This window comes from Misgurnus anguillicaudatus, chromosome 9 (assembly GCF_027580225.2).
Source record: "Misgurnus anguillicaudatus chromosome 9, ASM2758022v2, whole genome shotgun sequence".
Taxonomy (NCBI): Eukaryota; Metazoa; Chordata; class Actinopteri; order Cypriniformes; family Cobitidae; genus Misgurnus; species Misgurnus anguillicaudatus.
Genome location: NC_073345.2, coordinates 25193866 through 25214785, shown reverse-complemented (window position 1 = coordinate 25214785; position 20920 = coordinate 25193866). Strand labels below are relative to the sequence as shown.

The following is a 20920-nucleotide window of genomic DNA, read 5'->3' as shown; positions in this document are numbered from 1 at the left end:
AATAGCTTTAAATGCAATGCATGTATACCCAAAGTCAGACTTGGTTACTGCAGCTCCCCGAGCTCTATGCTCTGATTTGAAGAACGCTCTCTGCAATAAAGACTACTGCTCGAGGAAATCCAAGTCTCCTGGTCTTCACTAAAAAAGTTTCCAACACAGTACTGATTCAATGTAGGCACGATAAAAAAAAGCCTTATAAATGAGAAATTGACACAATTTCCTCAAAAAGAACATTCGTTGATGCCATTTTTTACACACAGCTTCACAGTTTCCTACTTTGAATCAATGATTGTCCCCAGGTATTTATAATTTAAATAAACATTAAACATAAACAAGTCTTTGTCTTACAAAATAAAACCATAAAATAACAGCCTCATCCAATGCATTGCGGAAACCAGAAATCCTCATCAACCTTTTTCTGTTTTTTTCCCCTTCAGATTATGTTTCTCAGAATGCTTTGCTTGAGGCTGTTATTTTAGTTTCATTCTGTAAAGATAAAGACTTGCCAATGATTAATGTTTATTTAACTTTGAACAAACAGGTAAATAACCTAACTTTAAATCCACAGTGTTACTGGCAACCATCTGCCAGTACCACTGTAATTTTTTTACAGTGTACCCATTACATGGAAACAGTAAGATATTACAACATTCAAGAGACCACAAAAAATTGGTTTATAGCCATAATAAACGCATAAGTGCATATTGAGCGGATCTATTTGTTTAGATAAAATACCTATGCATACTATGTGCCAGCAACATATTTGACCATGACTCAGTTAATACACTCACCCAATTGAGATTGTGTTAAAAAAAAGGATTTACTGACAAAACACATTTTGATATTTAAAATGTTAAAGGAATATTCCATTTTCTTAAAAGAAAAATCCAGATATGTCACCACCACCAGACGAAAAGTTGTGGTTTAAAAGTGGACATTTCTTATCCTTCTTGTCAAAAATGACAATCGTTTCGCCAGATAAGACCCTAATGCCTCTTTGGGATCGTTTATAGACCTTTTAAACTCCGTTGAAAAAAACTGTTAAGTGTTAAGTATTAAATGTTGGGGTCTATTAAAGTCCATTAAAATGAGAAAAATCCTGCAATGTTTTCCTCAAAAAACATTATTTCTTCTCGACCGAACAAAGAAAGACATCAACATTTTGGATGGTGGTGAGTAAATTATCTTGATTTTTCTTTTAAGAAAATGGAATATTCCTTTAACATATCACTTCTGGGTTATAATTAGATTTATTGATAAAAAGTTTGGAGTTACTTATAATGATCCAGAATGGCATGGATTCATGTTAAAAGGGCCATTTAATCTCCTAGGAGGGAGCAGATCAGTTTGGTCACATGACAGGATATCCATGACCCAGCCACTGGGTTGAGTTGTGTGCTTTTGAGTTGAAAAACAAAAATCTGATGACACAAGTGAAACCTTGTGCTTCCTAAAATTAGATCATCCAGTTTGTCAGAGAGTGAAACTTAATGATACGCAGAGACATTAATTTTGCTTGCTAAGTAACAAGAACTCACTTTTTCCCATACAGAATGAGAAGACAGTGGCGTCAGCGCTTCAAAACGGTCATACCTTTATTCATGACATTAATACTCCTTATATGTGCTTTTACAATTGAAGAGTTTCGTTGCAAAACGAGATAAATCGTTTTTTTTTTCAGAAATCTCGTTTTTTGGTTGTGCATTCCAATTAATATCAATTCAACTGCAGTTGATTTGTTTTGATTTAAACCTTCATAACTTAAAAAATACAGCTAAGTAGCACCATAAAACAAAATAATAACATGATAACATCATAATAAACATGTTTTGACAAAAATGTTAAAAAATGGATTTATCTCGTTTTGCAACGAAACTCTTCAATTGTGTTTTCAAGAGTGAATGAAGATGACTGTTGCATTAATACCTTTGGGGCAACAGGAGTATTTGACAGACCACATAGGTTAATAGCTATAATAAACGCATAAGTGCATATTGAGCGGATCTATTTGTTTAGTTAAAATATATGTGCCAGCAACATATTTGACCTTGACTTAGTTATGGGCGTGAATACAAATTACAACTCTGTAAAAAGGTCTTAGTTGTGCATTATCTCTATTAAACCATATCTATTGACTAGTTTTGTATAAAGTCCATGTCAGTTTGAATGTATACTGCCATTAGGGTTAAAGGGTACCAAATATCAGGAAACTCTGAAATTAATGTTAACTATTAAGTAGTCTCAGGCTTTTGGACCGGACTTTCTTTTGTGTCCGACCATGTATGCTATAATCATCTAACACCTGAATTGCAGTTATGCATGTGATACATTAACAATAATACCAGGTCTTTTTATTACATCAACAAAGCTGAAACAAACATGATAAGTAGCCTACCACCCAGGATAGTATGCAAAAAGTATGAAAATGCCTACCAGACCTGCATGACATCACCATGTGGAACTGTTTTAAAAAAAAATGCAAATGTATTCAAATTGCTTCGTACAAAGTACAATGGTACCTATTGTAAACACAAAAACATACACTTAGCGTGGCTAGTATTTTAGGACATTTAAGTAGTTTTTACAAACAAACCTATAAACTGGTGTACATCTTGAGACAAAACAATGGTGTTTTGAAATTAAAGCAGCTCAAACATGTATTTTAATCTGAGACTATAAGCCCTGCCTGAGAAAAAAATTCATTAAGCACTGACAGAATAACTTTATTATTATGAGAACAGAATTGGAGTGAAAGACTGGATTAATGGCTGTAGAGATTTTTTATACAGGTCTTTGATATCATATATCAGTGTTTAAGCAACTAAAAATGAAGATATTTCTTTATTTAGTTATTTTATAGTGAAGACATGTTGGTCCAAAGCTCTTTTTATTTCACTGGGCAGAAATTGTAAGTGGGAGGGCCTTCATAATGTTGTGGACAGTGGGGGGAACTAGAGTTTACTCGACCTACCTCACCCATTTTGCCTCACCCATCTTCTGAATAAACTCTATTCACATGTTCTCCCAAAGGTCTTTGAGGGAAACCTTTTATCACTGTTACATTACAATATCCATAGCTCCATACACAGTAAAAGAGTTTTTTTCGACCCCTGTGTATGTCATGGATGAGGAATTTGTTACTCCATTTAGCGGTGTTTTGTAAATAGATCCGTGAGGAGACGCGTGCCGTGAGCTCGCGCTCGCGGCGTGTGATGTCAAGAGCGGGTGGATTTCTAATAGTTTTTTCAAACATTCGTCAAGTCAAGTCACTGACTCATTCTTGGATTTCTGTCATATGTGGACATGAACATTTTAGACACTCACAGACTTTCAACTTCTCTTTAAGACGACAGCGATGTAAAGAAGCATTTAGGTAAGTGAAGCTTTTTTAGTAAATGTTGGCTACCCTTACCAAAATTAACCAATGTTTTATTACAGTTAAAATAAAAACATGGTTAGCTATAGTTAAGTTACACAAAATAAGCATGGTTTTGCTACCAACCATGTTACTTGTAGTGAAACCATGGTTACTACAAAAAACAGTTAGTTTTCGTAAGGGTTGAACACTGTACTTTTAATTATTTACTATAGTAAATAGTAGTAAATTGTTGTATATTATAGTGATTACTGGATTATATGGATTGACCAACTGTACTAAATACTGTAGTATTCTTTAACATAGTAAATAGTAAATTGTAGTGCAATAAATACTAAATTATAGTTTAATGTTTACAATTATAATGTTTAGAAACACTATGGGGTGGTTTCAAGATGAGACAGCTACATTGTTAAATTGTTTTTATAGAAATTACAATAGTACTAATATTAATATTGCCAGTAACTTACTGTATATTTAAATGTATGTTATTTACTGCCAACAACTTGTTCAAAGTAAAATGAACATTAAACATTAACAAGTATTCGTCTTTACAAAATAAAACTATAAAATAACAGCCTCATGCAAGCATTCTTGGAACGTAACAATATAATTTAGCTAATAAGTAACTATAAAATTACAAAAAAACTAAAACACACAACCAATTGAGATTGTGTTAAAAAGGATTTACTGACAGAACACATTTTGATATTTAAAAAGTTAACATATCACTTCTGGGTTATAATTAGATTTGTTGATAAAAAGTTTGGAGTTAATGATCCAGAATGTCTGGATTCATGTTAAAGGGCCATTAAATCTCCTAGGAGGGAGCAGATCAGTGTGGTCACATGACAGGATATCCATAACCCAGCCACTGGGTTGAGTTGTGTGTGCTTTTGAGTTGAAAAACAAAAATCTGACGACACAACCTTGTGCTTCCTAAAATTAGATCATCCAGTTTGTCAGATAGTGAAATTTATTGATACACCGAGACATTAATTTTGCTTGCTAAGTAACAAAGACTCACTTTTTCCCATACAGAATGAGAAGACAGTGGCGTCAGCGCTTCAAAAAGGTCATACCTATATTTATGACATTAATACTCCTTATATGTGCTTTTACAATTGTGTTTTCAAGAGTGAATGAAGACGACTGTTGCATTGATACCTTTGGGGCAACAGGAGTGTTAGACAGACAGCGACTGACAGTAAAATATGGCATTAATTGTTCTGCAATATATGACATGGAACCAGCAGAAGTGGGAAAATCTTTGACCGTCCGTAAAAACAAAAACTATGTGGGTCCAGCTGATATTAATATTGTGAATGCCACCTCTGACTGTGATCGGTTTATAGCATCAAAGGGTTACGATGCGATACAAGGCTCTGAGTCTGAGCGTGAATTTCCCATTGCTTACTCTTTAGTCGTTCATAAGGATGCTGGTTTTGTGAAGAGGTTGTTAAGAGCCATTTATATGCCACATAATGTTTATTGCATACATTATGACCTGAAGTCTTCAGATGATTTTATTTCAGCGATGCAAGGTCTGGCCCGCTGCATCCCTAACGTCTTCATTGCCTCAAAACTGGAGAGGGTGCAGTATGCAGGCATCTCACGCCTCAAAGCAGATCTTAATTGTCTGTCTGATCTCCTGGAGTCTGAGGTGAAGTGGAAGTATGTCATCAATCTGTGTGGTCAGGACTTTCCACTGCGGACGAACGCTGAACTGGTGTCAGATCTAAAGATGCTTAAAGGCATGAACATGGTGGAGAGCAAGCGACCAGGAGGAAAAGAATGGCGCTGGACCTTTCACCACGACCTGAAAAATAAGACTGAATACTATGAGTTTCCTATCAAAACATCTGAGGTGAAACCTCCACCACCTCATAACATCGAAATGTTTGTGGGCAGTGCATACTTTACACTCTCACGGGAATTTGTACTTTTTGTTCAGTGGAGTTCTCTAGTCAGAGATTTCTTGGTTTGGTCTGAGGACACATACTCACCTGATGAACATTTTTGGGCAACTTTGGTTCGTGTGCCTGGAGTACCAGGAGAGGTGCCAAGATCTGACCCTGATATTTCAGAACTGATAAGTAAAACCCGTCTGGTGAAGTGGGAATATTTAGAAGGGAGTCTTTACCCACCATGCACTGGGGAGCACATGCGGTCTGTGTGTATTTTTGGTGCTGCTGAGCTCAGATGGCTTCTTAACTATGGTCACTGGTTTGCTAATAAAGTGGACCCAAAAGTGGATCCTATTCTTATTGAATGTATAGAAGAGAAACTTTTAGAAAAATCGATGTCAACGCAAGGTTAAAATTTTTCTTTTTTTTTTACTGGGGGTGGCTGTTATCTTTTATGTTCTAGGTTAAAAGTACAATGCTTTTAAGAGGAAACCAAAGTAAGCTTATCATTTTATTGCAGTTTGTAGTTAAAAGATTTTTTAAAGGCACTTTTTATTTACACAAACAGACCATGGCATTCTGTTCATTAAAAAGGCCTAATTTTCTTCTGGTTACATGCAAAAAGTTAAAAACTGTCCAACACATTTTAGTGCTGGCGTTCATCAGGAAAGTAACAGCACAAGTTTACCACAAGTGAGAAAAAACATATCACATGGTTAGCTCCCTTTCGAAACCAACATGATCTCATGGGAAGTCGTGCTATAGTCACAAGATTTTTTATTAATTTATTCATTTCCATGGCACGAAATTCAGCTTTTTATCTGTGCCTTAAGCACGAATGTCTACAAATTTCTACAAATAGTTTTTCGTGTCCGTGGCACGACTTTCTTTTTGTGTCATTTTATGTATTGTTTTCTCTTTTTTACCCCCTATTTTTAAATCATTGTCGCTTGGGGATAGATTTGGGGTTTGGGTTAGGATGTACTTTTATGTATTTTTTTCTACATGTTTTTCTTTTGCTTTTAAAACTATTCTCGAGTTGGGGTTAGAGTTGAGGTTTGGGTTAGGATGTCTAAAAATGAAACAGAAAGTGATTCTAACCACAACCCCAAGTGACAATGGTAAGAAAATAGAAACAAACAGTGGGAGAACAATACATAAAATGACACTAGGAGGAAATTCGTGCCACAGACACAAAAAAGGCATTCCTGCTCAAAGCACGAAAATGAGCTACATTTCGTGCCTTCGACGACACAAATAAATTAATCTAAAGTTTTCGTGACTATAACACGACTTTCAGTGAAATCAGTCTGTTCGAAACGTATAGTGAAGTGACGGTAACCCCCACAGGACAAACATGTCATCATCTGAGACAATATAGTGTCAAAAAGTGCTCTATGCAGTTTGTCCATTAGGGCTACAGTAGAATCATAAAAGCGTGAAATAGCAACTTTCATGTAAGGGGGTGTGAACTTTCTCATTGCACAGGACTGTGTGTGAAACTTCCTTTTGCTGTTTTAAGCAAAATGGAAAATGCTGAACTTCTTTCTGTATTTTATTTGAATATTGTTCATGCATTTTAAAATTATATATGATGTACATATTGCACTTTAAATTAAAAAGTTTAAAGCACAAAACATATTTGCTGTAATAAGGAATTTGTCATTATTTACATATCTTATGTTTTTTTAAGTGGCTGCATTTCACACATTTTCACACAACAGTTTAGTATCTGTAAAATTGATGGTGTTATAGTTGTTCTTCATTTAAGTTTCATCTGTGAAACACTGGCCATAAGCACTGAGACTTTACGAGGTGCACTTTGGTTACAAGTTGTAGGGCGTTGTGAATTTACCAATTTAAATAAAAAACCTCAAATGCAGCTCATTTCTTTCCACACAGCTCTCCGACAAGTATATTCAAAGTAGGTTTATGGAATTGCAACTAAACTCTCATATGATTTGCAAGTGACTTTTCTGGCCAGCTCCCTGCGCTTCACTACCCTCTGTGATATCTAATATAGTAGAAAATTATCCATGGTAGGTTTTGATAGGTTGACAGGTCCCCTTACAAGCGTATTCTTAGAATACCTCCCTTTGTTTTCCAAAAAACCGAGTCACTATCCAAATCCATCCAAGCAGCTTTGCTGGTAACTTGATATGTGACTCCTCTAATTTCTGTGAAGGTTTTATTAAAAGTCAAACTTAATGAATAGCTAAGAAAAGAGTAGACATGTGTTCAACAAGTGAAGAATATTGTGACAAGGAGAGTTTTTTTTAATGATTTGTATAGCTTGTTTAAAAACCGCAAGGCCGGCTAAAGTGCTGGACAGACTGTAATATTAAAAAAAGTAAAATCACCAAAGGACAGTACAACACAAAACAAGATTACCAAATATAATGCAATGTTACACGATAAATTATACTAACCATCACTAGTATGATCTGAACCTGTGCCAGACCAATACTGTAATCAATAAGTCACAAGAAGAACTGAATGGAGGAGGAAGCTCTGAAATATGCAGCAAAATATTGCAAAAACGAAGACCACCGTGCATTTTAAATATGTCTTAGGTAGACCACACCAGAGTATTAGTTGACTTGCATAATATGATCAAAACTGTGATCAGATAAATATTGTGGTGCCAATCAACTTAAGAACTTAAATACAAACAACAAATTGATAACAACATACATGGATATTAAAATTATCAAGGTAAATTGTAAAAACACTAATGATCAGGTGCCAGGTGCAAACAAGACGGTCGAGCGCAGCAGATGGGGAATCCTCAGCTCTTTATTTATGGAGCAACATGGTGTCCCATGGGAGTTGGTACCCTACGCATACTGCGTATTGGGAGCGCGGTAGACTGGTCTAAGACCACACATAAATTAGGCTAAATCAACCTTACACAGCAAAACTTCAAAATCTTTAAAACTCCACACAGATAAACGACCAAATGCCTAAATATTGAACCTTTTCAATAAGGGGGTCCAATTGACCGGTCTGTTGGTCATAAAAATTAAATCTAATGATGAGATGTATGAAGTCATGAATTATGAACGTTTGTTAGAAAGAGATCGTGTTGATAGGGCCATCTTGACTGGGCTAAATCGTTTAATTATTAAAACTCTAAAGTGATCAACAACTCGGGTTACACGCGTTCACTTGTCTCCCTGAGAAACGGTTTTCTCGAACTCCCGCTTCCACGAACTCTGGCTGGGGAACAGATGCGGCGAATTCGGAAAACAGGAACAACAAAACAAGATCAAGGGTAGGATATACCGATGAAAGGTATGCGAGCAATTCTTTCTAAAAATGCCTCAAGCGGACTGCTATGGAGAGCGCAACAAGCCCAGGCGGCATTTAAAATGTTCCACAATTTTTAACGTAAACGCGCACTCCGCACTTTACAACGGCTCTGTGGGATTCAAGAAGTGTGCACATTTTAAGAAGCCTCTATCTTGTGTTTGCTCCATTTCTTATTCAAAACCAGGCCAGGTTGTCGTTTAATGTCTGTTACGTCACATTGGAAGTAAGAGGGCGCCCTTGAGCTGTAAGTCCACAAGTGATGCTCATAGGCATAAATCCATCCAGATCTTGCTGCAGCTAAATGATGTGCAGTGAGACATTCTGTGACTTAAGAAACGTAAAGACGTTGCGACGGTACATTTATGTAGGCTATGTATCCCGGTTCATAACAATAAAATACATGATGTAACTATACAATAATGCTAAACGACAAGTCTTTCTTTATTACACTAAACTATATACAGGATATTTTAATTACATAATGCCGTAGGCTTCTGTGTTGAAAAAATATTTGTATAAAATCCATAATGCTTACTATTCGCACTATAAACCAATCATAAAAACATAAGGAGTAAATATTACAGAATGCAAATCATTGGTTATAGTTCAGCATCACTATTCTTCTTTCATTTTTAAAACAATTCTTTACACACAATATACTAAATCAGAATTGTGAATGGTAGAAACTTTAATAATTTGGACAAAGATCAGAAAAATTGGGTTAATATTTTTGTCCCGTCCCTCTCACTTCTGAAATGATGGATGGCTACGCCCCCGTTTACTATCAGACTTCCAATTTCTCAGTGAGACAACTGCGATGTAACAGCAGATTTAGGTAAGTTACTTTAACTAGTCTTATTTAGTTAAATTAATATTTTACCACATGAAAAAAATACTTAAGTAATATACTTTACTATTTAGTAAATTGTAGTATATTATAGATATACTAATACTGTAAATGGTAGTACTCATTAATATTTACTATAACTGTAGGAAACTGTAGAGTTAATATATACAACTATGGTAGGCTATAGTAATTACAAAAAATTTCATGTATACAATAGTATTCTGTGGTATTAACTATAGTAAATTGATAAACTGTCATAAACAGTGTACTATAGGCTACTTAAATGTTTACTATAGTAATCTGTAGTTGCATATAATATAATAATTTTTGCACTTTATTAATGTATACTACAGATTTCTGTATTGTGAATTGATAAACTGCACTAACTAGATTCAAGAGTTTGTCACACTGTAAAATATTCACAGCATTTTTGTCAAATCAACACACATTTTTATGTTACTTTAACTTAAAAAATTAAGTAAAACAATTCAACTTGAAGCCGAAACTTAAAATAGTAGGTTGAATAGACTTGCAAAACCAAGTGGTTTTAACTTTGTGCTGCTTGTTTTTTTTACAGTGCATATGTGTGTATGTAAATGGTTATGTTGTTAAATTAAACAATGTTACATCATATTTTTTAAGGAAAGAAGAAAATGCACAATAGAAACATAAATAAACAAAAATGTATATAAGAGTGTGAAGGATAAGATGGGGTATTCCCAAAACCAGGAGCAAACGTTGTCTGTAGAGAGGGGGGAAGAGGCAGTGGGTATGTGACATTCACAAGCCTAATGGCCTGTGGCTAAAATCTGTTATACACCACTATAGTAGGCTTTACTTGAATATTTACTATATACTGAAGTATACGGTAATGTAATATAGTGCTTATAACATTTTATTAATTTATACTCCGCTTCGCGCCGCATTTTGGGTGTGCATTAGTTTTAAATAATTCAACAGCCCGTCTACAAATATATTTCTTATGTATATACTACAGTATTCTGTAATATTAACTATAGTGAATTGATAAACTGTAGTAAATACTGTAGGGTCACCAACCCTGTTTCTGAAGGGGCAACTGTCCTGCAGATTTCAGCTCCAACCCCAATCAAAAACATCTGAACCTGCTAATCAAGTTGTTTAGGGCTACCTAAAAATTTGAGAAATGTGCTCTCCAGGAACAGGGTTGGAGACCCATGATCTAGGAATTTTACTATAGTAAATACTAACTAGTATATGAGTATTTTATCATGTGGGTTGGTTCTTAGTGACCTGTTTAATTTAAAGAAATATCTGTTTAATAAATATTGCTTTATTAAATGTTGAGGAAGTATTTGGTTACATCTTAAAATTGACTTGTGTTAAAAAATTAAGGATTTACTGGAAAAATGCATTTTCACATTTCACTTCTGAATAACAATATGTTGTGTTAATAAAAAGTGTGCAGTTACTTTAAATAATGTATATCTATATGTCTCAAAAAAATATACCTTTCACCACGACCTGAAAAATAACAAATCTGAATACTATGCAGTTCCTAAAAAAACTTCTGAGGAGAAACCTCCACCACCTCATAACATCGAAATGTTTGTTGGCAGTGCATACTTTACACTCTCACGGGAATTTGCACTTTTTGTTCTGTGGAGTTCTCTGAGATTTCTTGGTTTGGTCGGAAGACACATTCTCACCTGATGAACATTTTGGGCAACTCTGGTTCGTGTGCCTGGAGTACCAGGAGAGGTGCCAAGATCTGACCCTGATATCGCCAAACTGACAATTAAAACCCACCTGGTGAAGTGGCGGTATTACGAAGGGAAACTTTACCCACAATGCACTGGGAAGCATGTACGGTCTGTGTGTGTTTATGGTGCTGCTGAGCTCAGATGGCTTCTTGACTATGGTCACTGGTTTGCTAATATAGTGGACCCAAAGGTGGATCCTATTCTTATTGAATGTATAGAAGAGATACTTTTTTAAAAAATCATTGTTTTTGGCATTGTAGTTAAAACATACTATCCAACCTTTAGGAGGAAACAAAATTGAGCTTGTTATTTTATTGCAGTTTCTGGTACAAGACTGTGTGCTTTCTTGATTTAATCAAAATGGAAAATGCTAAACTTTCTTCTACACGTCTAACATGAATGTGAAAATGCTGTTCTGTTTTAAATTAATATTGTTTACACACAATTATATAAATTATCTATTGTGCTTTAAAAAAGGTTAATGGGGACCTATTATGCAAAATTTACTTTTATAAGGTGTGTTTGTCTTTTTATCATGTAAAGGTGTCCAGTAGGGGTCACTCTTGTATAATGAATGAATATAGATAGGAACCTTCCATCAGGTGACAGTTTTTGACCGTAGCACGAGGCTATGCTGTTACAAACAATGCAAATCAACATGGGCCCTGTCCCAAATGGTACACTCCGGACTTGTGGTCCTCCTCAGAGTCCACACTTTAATGACATCATGTAGTGCAGACTTTAGGGACCCTTGATGCAAGTCCACCTGGGTGCACCGGAGTCGTGTTTTGGGATAGACTCGAGCGTCACACCGGAAATAGGTAGAGAAGTTGCCCGTCTGAACTCCTCCCTTCCATCATCTGATTGGTCTGATTGCTCTTTCGCAAGGACTCCTGGGTTGGTAAAGTGCACGAAACCTGCTGCAGTGCAGATTTCGCTGAAGACCACATCAATGGGGCAAAGGAGGCGCTGATGACCACAATTCAAAGCATAAAAATAACAGATGAGACACCCTACGGACTCATAGACTAAGCACGCGCAATTTAAGGCCACGAAACCGAAAGTCCACATGGGCGAGATTTAGTTTTGTTCCTGAAATCCCAATCTGGAAAGGGGGCCAGAGGTATCAGCTCATTTGCATTTTTTGTTTACACCCAATAAGTGCCAATTTTAACATGCTATAATAAATGATCTGTGGGGTATTTTGAGCAAAAACACACACACACACACACACACACACACACACACACACACACACACACACACACACACACACACACACACACACACACACACACACACACACACACACACACACACACTTTTGGGAAACCAGAGACTTATTTTATATCTAGTAAAAGTGTAGCAAATAGGTCGCCTTTAACCCTCTGGGGTCTAAGGGGTTTTTAGGGCCCTGAAGAAGTTTTGACATGCACTGACATTTGTGCTTTTTCAGTTGCTTAAAAACATAATAATGGCATGAAAAATAGTAACAGTACTAATAATGAAAAATCTGTCATTTTATTACTTCCGCATGTTGTTTGAAAAAAAAGCACAGCTGCTGCAGAATTGACACAGTTTCGCACATTGACTTTAGCAGGTGCACTTAACAGCGTGTAAGGCATTGTCAAATACAAGTTTTTTAATATACAAAAATAGGAAGTGGTTTACAGTAGGCATTTGCCTATAAATGGCTCTTTTCTCTTGGTCAGAACGGCACATCTCTCTGCACACAGCTCTCAGATAAGCACATTCAAAGCAGCTTTTACGGGACTGCAGCCAAACTACTCTCATGTATGATTTGGAAATGACTTTTCCGGCCTGCTTCCTGTGCTTCACTACCCACTGTGATATCTAATATAGTAGGAAATTGGTGGGTTGTGATAGGCCCCCTTACTATCTTCAGAATACCTCCTTTTGTTTTCCACTAAAAGCCAGAGTCATTATCCAAATCCTTCAAGGCAGCTTTGGTGGTAACCTGATAGGTATCATGATTAGACATCATTTAGTTTCAGTCTGCACAAAACCTTCATAGAAAGCATACGGTCAGAAAACAGTAGACGCATGTTCGTCAATGGGGCATTATGAATATTGATCTCTTGCCATACTTCCATTACATTTTGGCAGTGAGGTACAAGAGACTGTGCCATATGTAAACAAACTTACAGCTGAGGGTGTTGTCAGGCATGACATGATTCACAAAGCATTACAAAATGGCACGAGTCTCGAGGGTCCTACTTCACATAATATAAACACTGAATCACCAAAATATGTTGATTAGGGTTTTCCTGTTGACATCTTACCATAGTTTTGAATTATTCAAACTAAACCACTGCATTAGAATTCGCATTTGGCTCATTTGCTCATAAATTTATTTAAATGTGCATTGTGTAACTTTTAGAAGGATCTCTTGATGGAAATGCAATATAATATACATAACTATATTATCAGTGGTGATAATTGCATAATGAACTGTATTGCTTTTATTACCTTAGAAAAAGCCGTTTTTATCTAAAGGTCCCCTTACAAAGAAGTTGCCATTGCACCGCCATGTTTCTACAGTAGCCCTTAACGGACAAACCGTCCTTATGTTTTCTCAGAAGATGACGTGTTTGTCCTGTGGCGGCTACCGTATGCATTTTGAAATTGAGGGTTGTTGCAAATTTTCTATTGGCAGCAGGGACAGCTGTGTTTTGCAAATGCAGCCGGAAAATACAATGGGCAAGCAATGCAAACATATAAAATGGTCATGTTTTTATGTCAATCATCTATTCTAGCAGCTAAAATCTATTTAGCAGTCTGGTTTTATAGCTTAATTTAAAGTATATATGAAAGTGAGGTGTAATATTATATGTTAATATTATATTCATATGTTTATGTGTTAAATTATAATTCTGGTATTTAACACTTTGAGTCTGATTTCTGGTTTGTTTTGGATGAACTACAGTGATGGACACTGAAATTTTGACAATGGGTCGTGTCTTGACTTTTTGACTCGTTTGGAGGCGTCTCTTGACTGCTTCAGAATGGAAGTCAATGGCCATGCACAAACATGTCATTAAAACAACACTTAACGTTCATTTTCAAAACTGTGCTACTCACCGAGTGGTTCGTGGTGTTTGTTGATGATTAAAAACAGTAGTGTAGCAAAATACAGTTTCTGTCGTGTTTTATTTGACATTTTGTAAAATTCCATTGACTTCTCTTGGAAGACTCATTGCTCGCTGATATATCACTCTGCCACTGGAAACGGAAAAGGGGTCTGTTTACATGTGGTTGTAGTTTATTCGCTCAGTTTCTCTAAGAATAAATTTTTCCCATATTTGATGGCTCAGTGACCAGCAGGGCCGGCGCCACGAGGGGGCGTGAGGGGGCGTCGCCCCCTCACCGGCACTATCTCGCCCCCTCAGACCACCATTAATGTTGAATGGGATTTTATTTTAATGATAATATTTTATTTAAAAATCACATTTGCCTTGTGTATTGTCTTCCTAAAGTGAATTTTAGAGTCTAATTATTTAACAAAACCAAAAAATCAAGTGTGCATGTATTCTACGGTGACATTAATAAACACACGCCCACTTCATGGCTTGTTACACTTCAAGCGGCGCCACTAGAACTGTGAGGCGATGACGTCAAAGCGCCGCGAGAGCGAGACGAAATTACACTTTGCATGATTTCTCGAATCGTTCTCGCGGTACTTTGACGTCATCCGGCTGTCGTTTCTTGCAGCGCCGCATGGAGTTGAACAAGCCTTTTGTGTTGACAGCTTGACAGCTTGACGCACGTCGACGTCGTCAGTCTCAGCGGGAAATCAAGATGTCGAAGTGCGAGAGTATATCAAAGTTACAGAAAGGAGTGGGAGAGTGACCCGGGCCTGCCCTGTAGCAATGGATATATGTAAAATAGGACTGCAAATTCTGCAAACCGGACTCCGGATTATCACACGTCAATTAATGCCGTGGCATGGATTATTATCGGAGCATTTCAGGTGCACAGAACCAAATGTTCGGCTGTCATGTCAATTCTGGCACCATGAACAGCCAGACTGTTTTGAAAAGTTCAGATGTTTATGTTCTTCAGCATCCTTGCAAGTTAAAGTACAACCAACCTATTATTGTTCTGCATTTAACGTTAAAGGTAAGCATACTATCTCTCTCTCACACACACCTGTTTATCAGAAGTAAAATACGTGTATTATTATTAATATTAATAGATAAAAACAGACATTGAATTTATAGTTAACGAATAGGTATTTGAATTAGCCTATCCTAAAGCATAGCTAAATGTGTAAACGAGTTATTGTCATTTTGCTATTGTGGTTCTCTATCTGCTGGTGTTTAATCGCTAGCTTATGGTGCATTACTTGTGGCAGTTAAAATAACTACGTTAAATGATCAAATTGAACCAAAATTTTGATAAAATGTTGCGTTTGAACCGTCTTTGCGCTAGAAACCGTTTGCAAACACTGTCCCCCACCATTACGTAAAAATTATTTGCACTACGGAAAGCAAACACGAAGTACGAACATTTCATAATTTCAGGGTATTATATTGCATTAACTAATTTCACAATGGACAGTCGAAATGGATTAAAAAGAAACTACCTCTGGGTCTGAACTTCAAATAAGCAGTGTTGTGCTGTTAAGTAACGTTAGTTGCTTTTTTGTTGTTGTATATAGTAAAAGTGTTCAGATCATGTACGTTGCTCACTAGCTGTAGTTTTTGTGGTTGTATTACAGAGATGTTTGTTTATAACACGTTAAAGCTTAAGGGACGTACCAAAGCTATATGTATTTTCTAGCTTGGGGAATTAAATGCATTTTGTGTGATCGCCCCCTCTGGTATTTAAGACGCCCCCTCATCAGCGCTCGGCTGGCGCCGGCACTGGTGACCAGCCTTAGGTTTGAAGTTGAGCTTGTGACTGTCGCCCTTTTACGGCAAAGTGGTTGTCGCCATCAAGTGGTCGTGAGTGTGCTAACGCTTCAGATTCAAATATAGAGCGGAAGTATTTATGTGGTTGTGAGGTATCTGAAAAAATAGATCCACTATAGCAAATAAAACGGATTGAAATCATACATTGTGCATATATTTGTTTTTAATCATCAACGAACACCACGAACCACTCGGTGAGTAGTACAGTTTTGAAAATGAACGTTAAGTATGTTTTAATGACATGTTTGTGCATGGCCCTTGACTTCCATTCTGAAGCAGTCAAGAGATGCTTCTAAACGAGTCAAAGGCTGTTTACACTTGGCATTAAGAGGCGGTTTACACTTGGCATTAACATGTGTTTTCGTCGATCGGATCACAAGTGGACGACGTTAATGCCAGGTGTAAACGGTGTTCAAAACGTTTTGAGCTCCTCCACTTTCGACCACTTTCAACCACATTCAGAGGTGGTCGAAACCACTTTCGATCGGATCGCTTTGGAGTTGCGGAACGCACATGTGGTTGAATGCGTTCGAACAGCCACACGCGACCGCCTTCTCTCCGCCCATTTATCTAATCTGAGGTATTAAACACAAGTTTTACGTCTTTTTTGACTTCTGGCGTGAACATTCGGTAAACAGCGCTATTTTTAGCCTTTCATTGATAAAACTAAGCGGCTGATCTCCGTAGTTTCGTTTTGAAAGCGTGTGAAAGTTGCGCGATCCTATTTCATCAATTGCGCTGAAAATTCAGAGAAAGCTCTTACATACTCATGTACAAAACACTGTGCAGCACGTTTACCTGCTAAACAAGCAGTGCACTCCGTCATAATATTAGTTTGCGTCCATATAAACTCATAATTACTCCCGCTTGGGTTTGAATGACAGCATAGAGACTCGCCCACAGTCTCACAGACCACCCCCTCATAGTATTCAGCACAGAAGCGGTCGAAAGTGGACAAAAGAGACGGATTTAAATACCACACACTAAAAACTCCTGGGTCAAAAACAACCCATTATGGGTTATTTTTGACCCAACTCCTGGGTTAAAAAGGGACCAACTAATTTCTGGGTTATTTCAACCCAGAAAAATGGGTTATTCTTTTTGACCCAACTTCTGGGTTAAATACCTGACCCAACTTCTGGGTTAAAATAACCCAACATTGTAGTTAATATAACCCAACTTCTGGGTCAAAAGAAAGACCCCAATATCTGGGTTGAAATAACCCAGAAATTAGTAGATCCTTTTAACCAAAGGTCATAGATAACCTAAATTGTGTAACTATGCCACTATGCCTTATTTATTTCAGAAAAGAAAAATCCAGGCACTTAAACATTTCAATCAGTTTTACATTTTTATTGCATTCAATTAAATTCTATATAAAAAACACACACTTTGACCTATTTATTTAAGGTCACACTGTAATAACATTAGAAAGGAAAAATAGAAAAATAAACAACTCTCAAACATTCTCTCTCAAACATTTGACAACATTCAATAACTAAATTGAACTTGAGGCTTTAAGTCTTCAAACATTGGTTGTGTCTTTTACTGCAGCTTAAGATCTCCCAGAGGGGAATGGCATCGATTGCTGAAGGTATTCCACCAGTGGGGGCCGGTGACTTATTTTTTGAGGGCGCTCGATGCGAAGTTCGTCACAACATGTATGTAGCCCGTCATGTGTGTGGTTCCTTTTTTGTGTTCTGCGCTTTGAGAGATCCTGTGTGCATCACGCGCTTCGCCAAAATAAGTGCCCGCTGCACACGCGTCTAAAGGGTTTATGATAAAAGAGATGATTGCGTTTGCCAGATACTGGCATAATCTCATGTGTAATCAGAGTTTACTGTTAAGAAAGTGTCTAGTGTGTATTTTGTGAACATGAGTGTCTCTTTTATCATAAACAGTTTTGATCTCTCGACACGCAGGACACATATTTTGGAAAAGGAAACCACACACGTGACAATCTGAACACTCATTTTGAATTAGCCCATCCTCGTATGAGCAGTCACGAGCCGCCACTGTATTCCACCATATTTGTTCCAACCTAAAACAGACAGAGACAGAGAGATAGAAAGTGAATATTGTGTAGAAAGTGAATTGTAAGCAAGATAATAGACTACCAGTTTGTGTTATAATGCTGATACTAACTGTACAAGGAAGCCAAATGTTGTGTTTATTTTGAGTGGGTAATGAATGTGACCAAGAAAATGAGTAATAAAACTTAACATCTTTAACTTCACTTTCTAGTCAGATTGCTACCTTAGATGGCATCGCCCAAAACTGAAATACAACTGCAAGGAGCATGAAGGTTTTTTTTAAACCAGGATTCACCCTTTTGCTTTCACATGAAACATGTCCCATGGATTGCCTTCTTTCAGTACATGTATACATGTAGGCTACAGTATAGTTATAGAATTAAGAATATTCTCTCTCAGAGTGGTGCTGAGAAACTGGTCCATTGTACTTACAGACATTTAGTGTATGAACGCTGTCCAGGACTCTTCAGTGGAGTGCCGGATTGTCTTCTTCCCAACACTGTAGACGGCCTGTAAATGATGACAGAATTTTCATTTTTGGGTGAACTATCCCTTTAAGCCCTATTAAAGAAAAAGGTTTTCAATATTTAACTATGTTCTTACCTAAACTTAGACGAAATAATACATCACTGTCTTTTACATCCTCATCACACTGATTTTGAAAGAGATGGGGGAGTTCACAGGAGTGATGTTACTGCACCAGAGGTCAAAGTTCTGCAAACTAAGTGCTTTTCCACCATACAATATAGTTCTCATTTTTTAATCCGCTTAAAATATTGTCACGTTTTATTTTGTGCCACCATACTTACTGGTGTAACTACTCATTTAACAGTCTTTAAATATGGAAAACATGGAAGTGTTTGGTGGCTTCTAAATTCATCCCTGTTTGGATCCTAAGGAATTAATAGGGCTAGACTAAATGCTAACACATTCACGACACGCTGTACACGATGTACTGCACACATTGAAAAAAGACAGGGGTGTATTATTTCGTCTAAGTTGAGGTAAGAACATAGTGAAATATTGAAAAACAATGTAGTTTTCCTTTAAAGAAAAATGTTTAGGTATAGAGAGATATGAGGGCAATAAGAGTAAAAAGCTTACCTCAAAAATGTCTCTGTCAGCTTAAACAGCCACCACTCAGTTAGCTTATCAGCAACAAAGCTGTCCATTTAAAAAGACCTGGAGAAAACATAGCAATATAGAGGTTAGTAACAATTTGAAGACTTGACCAGCTTGTTTAAATCTCACTACTTCAGCCAGTAGAACAATGTATAATATAAGCATGGCGCAGCTGGTAAACATAACTTAACTCAATGCAACGCAAAACCCAGTTTGTTCCCTTACCACAAATCACGTGACCTTTTTAAATATCTCCAACCGAAAATCGCATGATATAAATAATAATATTTATTTAAAATTGTTAAATATATATATATTTAAAATGTAATTATATTCCTCGAATTTTATGCACGGATATATAAGAGGATAATGACAGCGTTTTTCACAATGTATTGTTTAAAAATTTAGTCAGAGAGCTGTTGGTTTAACAGGTGCTGTGTCGAACTCAGCTCCCCCTATGTTTCCCTTCAGTGTAGTGCCTTTATAGCGCCTTCATCACGTTACATTTAGAAAGATTAAAGATTTGAATTGGTTATACTAAAAAGGCATAATATCATGTATTTTATAATACAATTTATTAAATATTTCATACATTTGACAGTTTTCTATTAGGGTATTTCTTTTAAAATATAGCCTGTCTTTTTCTCTTTTTTTCCTTTACTGGTTGTTTTAAAAATGTAATGTTTGCATACATAATTAAATAAATATATATACATATAATATGATTCATACTGTAAAAATAATTGACTTACCATTAAGAACAATACAGATACATTACAGAAATGCACACATATACATCTCAGTAGCCATTAAAACTTTAAATATATAAATAATAAAACCTATAACGTGATAAAAACGCCATAAAAACACTACACTGAAAGGAAAAATAGGGGGAACATAGGGGGAACAGACTTCGACACAACACCGGCGGTGCCATTTCGCGTCTGTCTGCAGCGTATAGCGCCATATACATAGTTTTAAATTTACACTTATTTGTCTCAAATCGTCGTTAATGTATATACGGACTTCACCATGTGCTGAAATGTGCATTCATTTACAGAAATCAGCTACTTAAATTGAAATTTGCTGATGTTATTGGATTTTCAGGTGATATTCAAATTCATTCAGTTTACGGACGCTCTGAGGTAAAGTGTTCAGACTGGCGAGACGCTTCTCGTCGGGTGTTCGACCCCCTTAACGCGGTACGAAGTCATCACTAGCTGCACTGTACTTGTCGTATTTTTACCGGTATTATAACAATTAGATAAGCAACGGGGACATGGACACAGAAAGTTTACATTACATTGACACTTAAAATAATTGCTTACCTTGAATACACAGCGAAGTTGCACCGAAGAAGCCCAGGCCAACACGGATCGAGCGCGAACTCCGTGAAGTGACAGTTATTTCAAACGACTGTTGTGAGAAAATTCCAGAACAACAGCGAGGTGCGGGGCATTAACCCAGAACATGGGTTAATTTTTGAAAAATAACCCAGAAACCCAAACAACCCAGGAATTGGGTCAAAATATTAGCCCTATAACCCAGAAAATGATTACTCTCTGAAAAAATAACCCATAATTTTAACCCAACACAAATAACCCAGAATATGGGTTGAAGAAATAACCCAGGAGTTTTTAGAGTGCA

At 36.7% G+C, this 20920-nt stretch overlaps 1 protein-coding gene and 1 long non-coding RNA gene across 2 annotated transcripts; one reads left to right on the top strand and one right to left on the bottom strand.

The window, feature by feature from the left end:
- The first annotated feature begins 2985 nt into the window (after positions 1-2985).
- LOC129424246 (beta-1,3-galactosyl-O-glycosyl-glycoprotein beta-1,6-N-acetylglucosaminyltransferase 4) lies at positions 2986-7365 on the top strand. The gene is made up of 2 exons (XM_055180847.2): positions 2986-3373; positions 4418-7365. The coding sequence occupies exons 1-2, from the start codon at positions 3213-3215 to the stop codon at positions 5694-5696; spliced, it is 1440 nt and encodes a 479-aa protein (XP_055036822.2). The 5' UTR covers positions 2986-3212; the 3' UTR covers positions 5697-7365.
- Positions 7366-17456: 10091 nt separating this feature from the next.
- On the bottom strand, positions 17457-20920 carry LOC129450034 (uncharacterized). The gene is made up of 3 exons (XR_012371161.1): positions 20602-20920; positions 19256-19333; positions 17457-18661 (listed from the first exon to the last, which is right to left on the bottom strand). It is a non-coding gene; the product is annotated as an uncharacterized lncRNA (long non-coding RNA).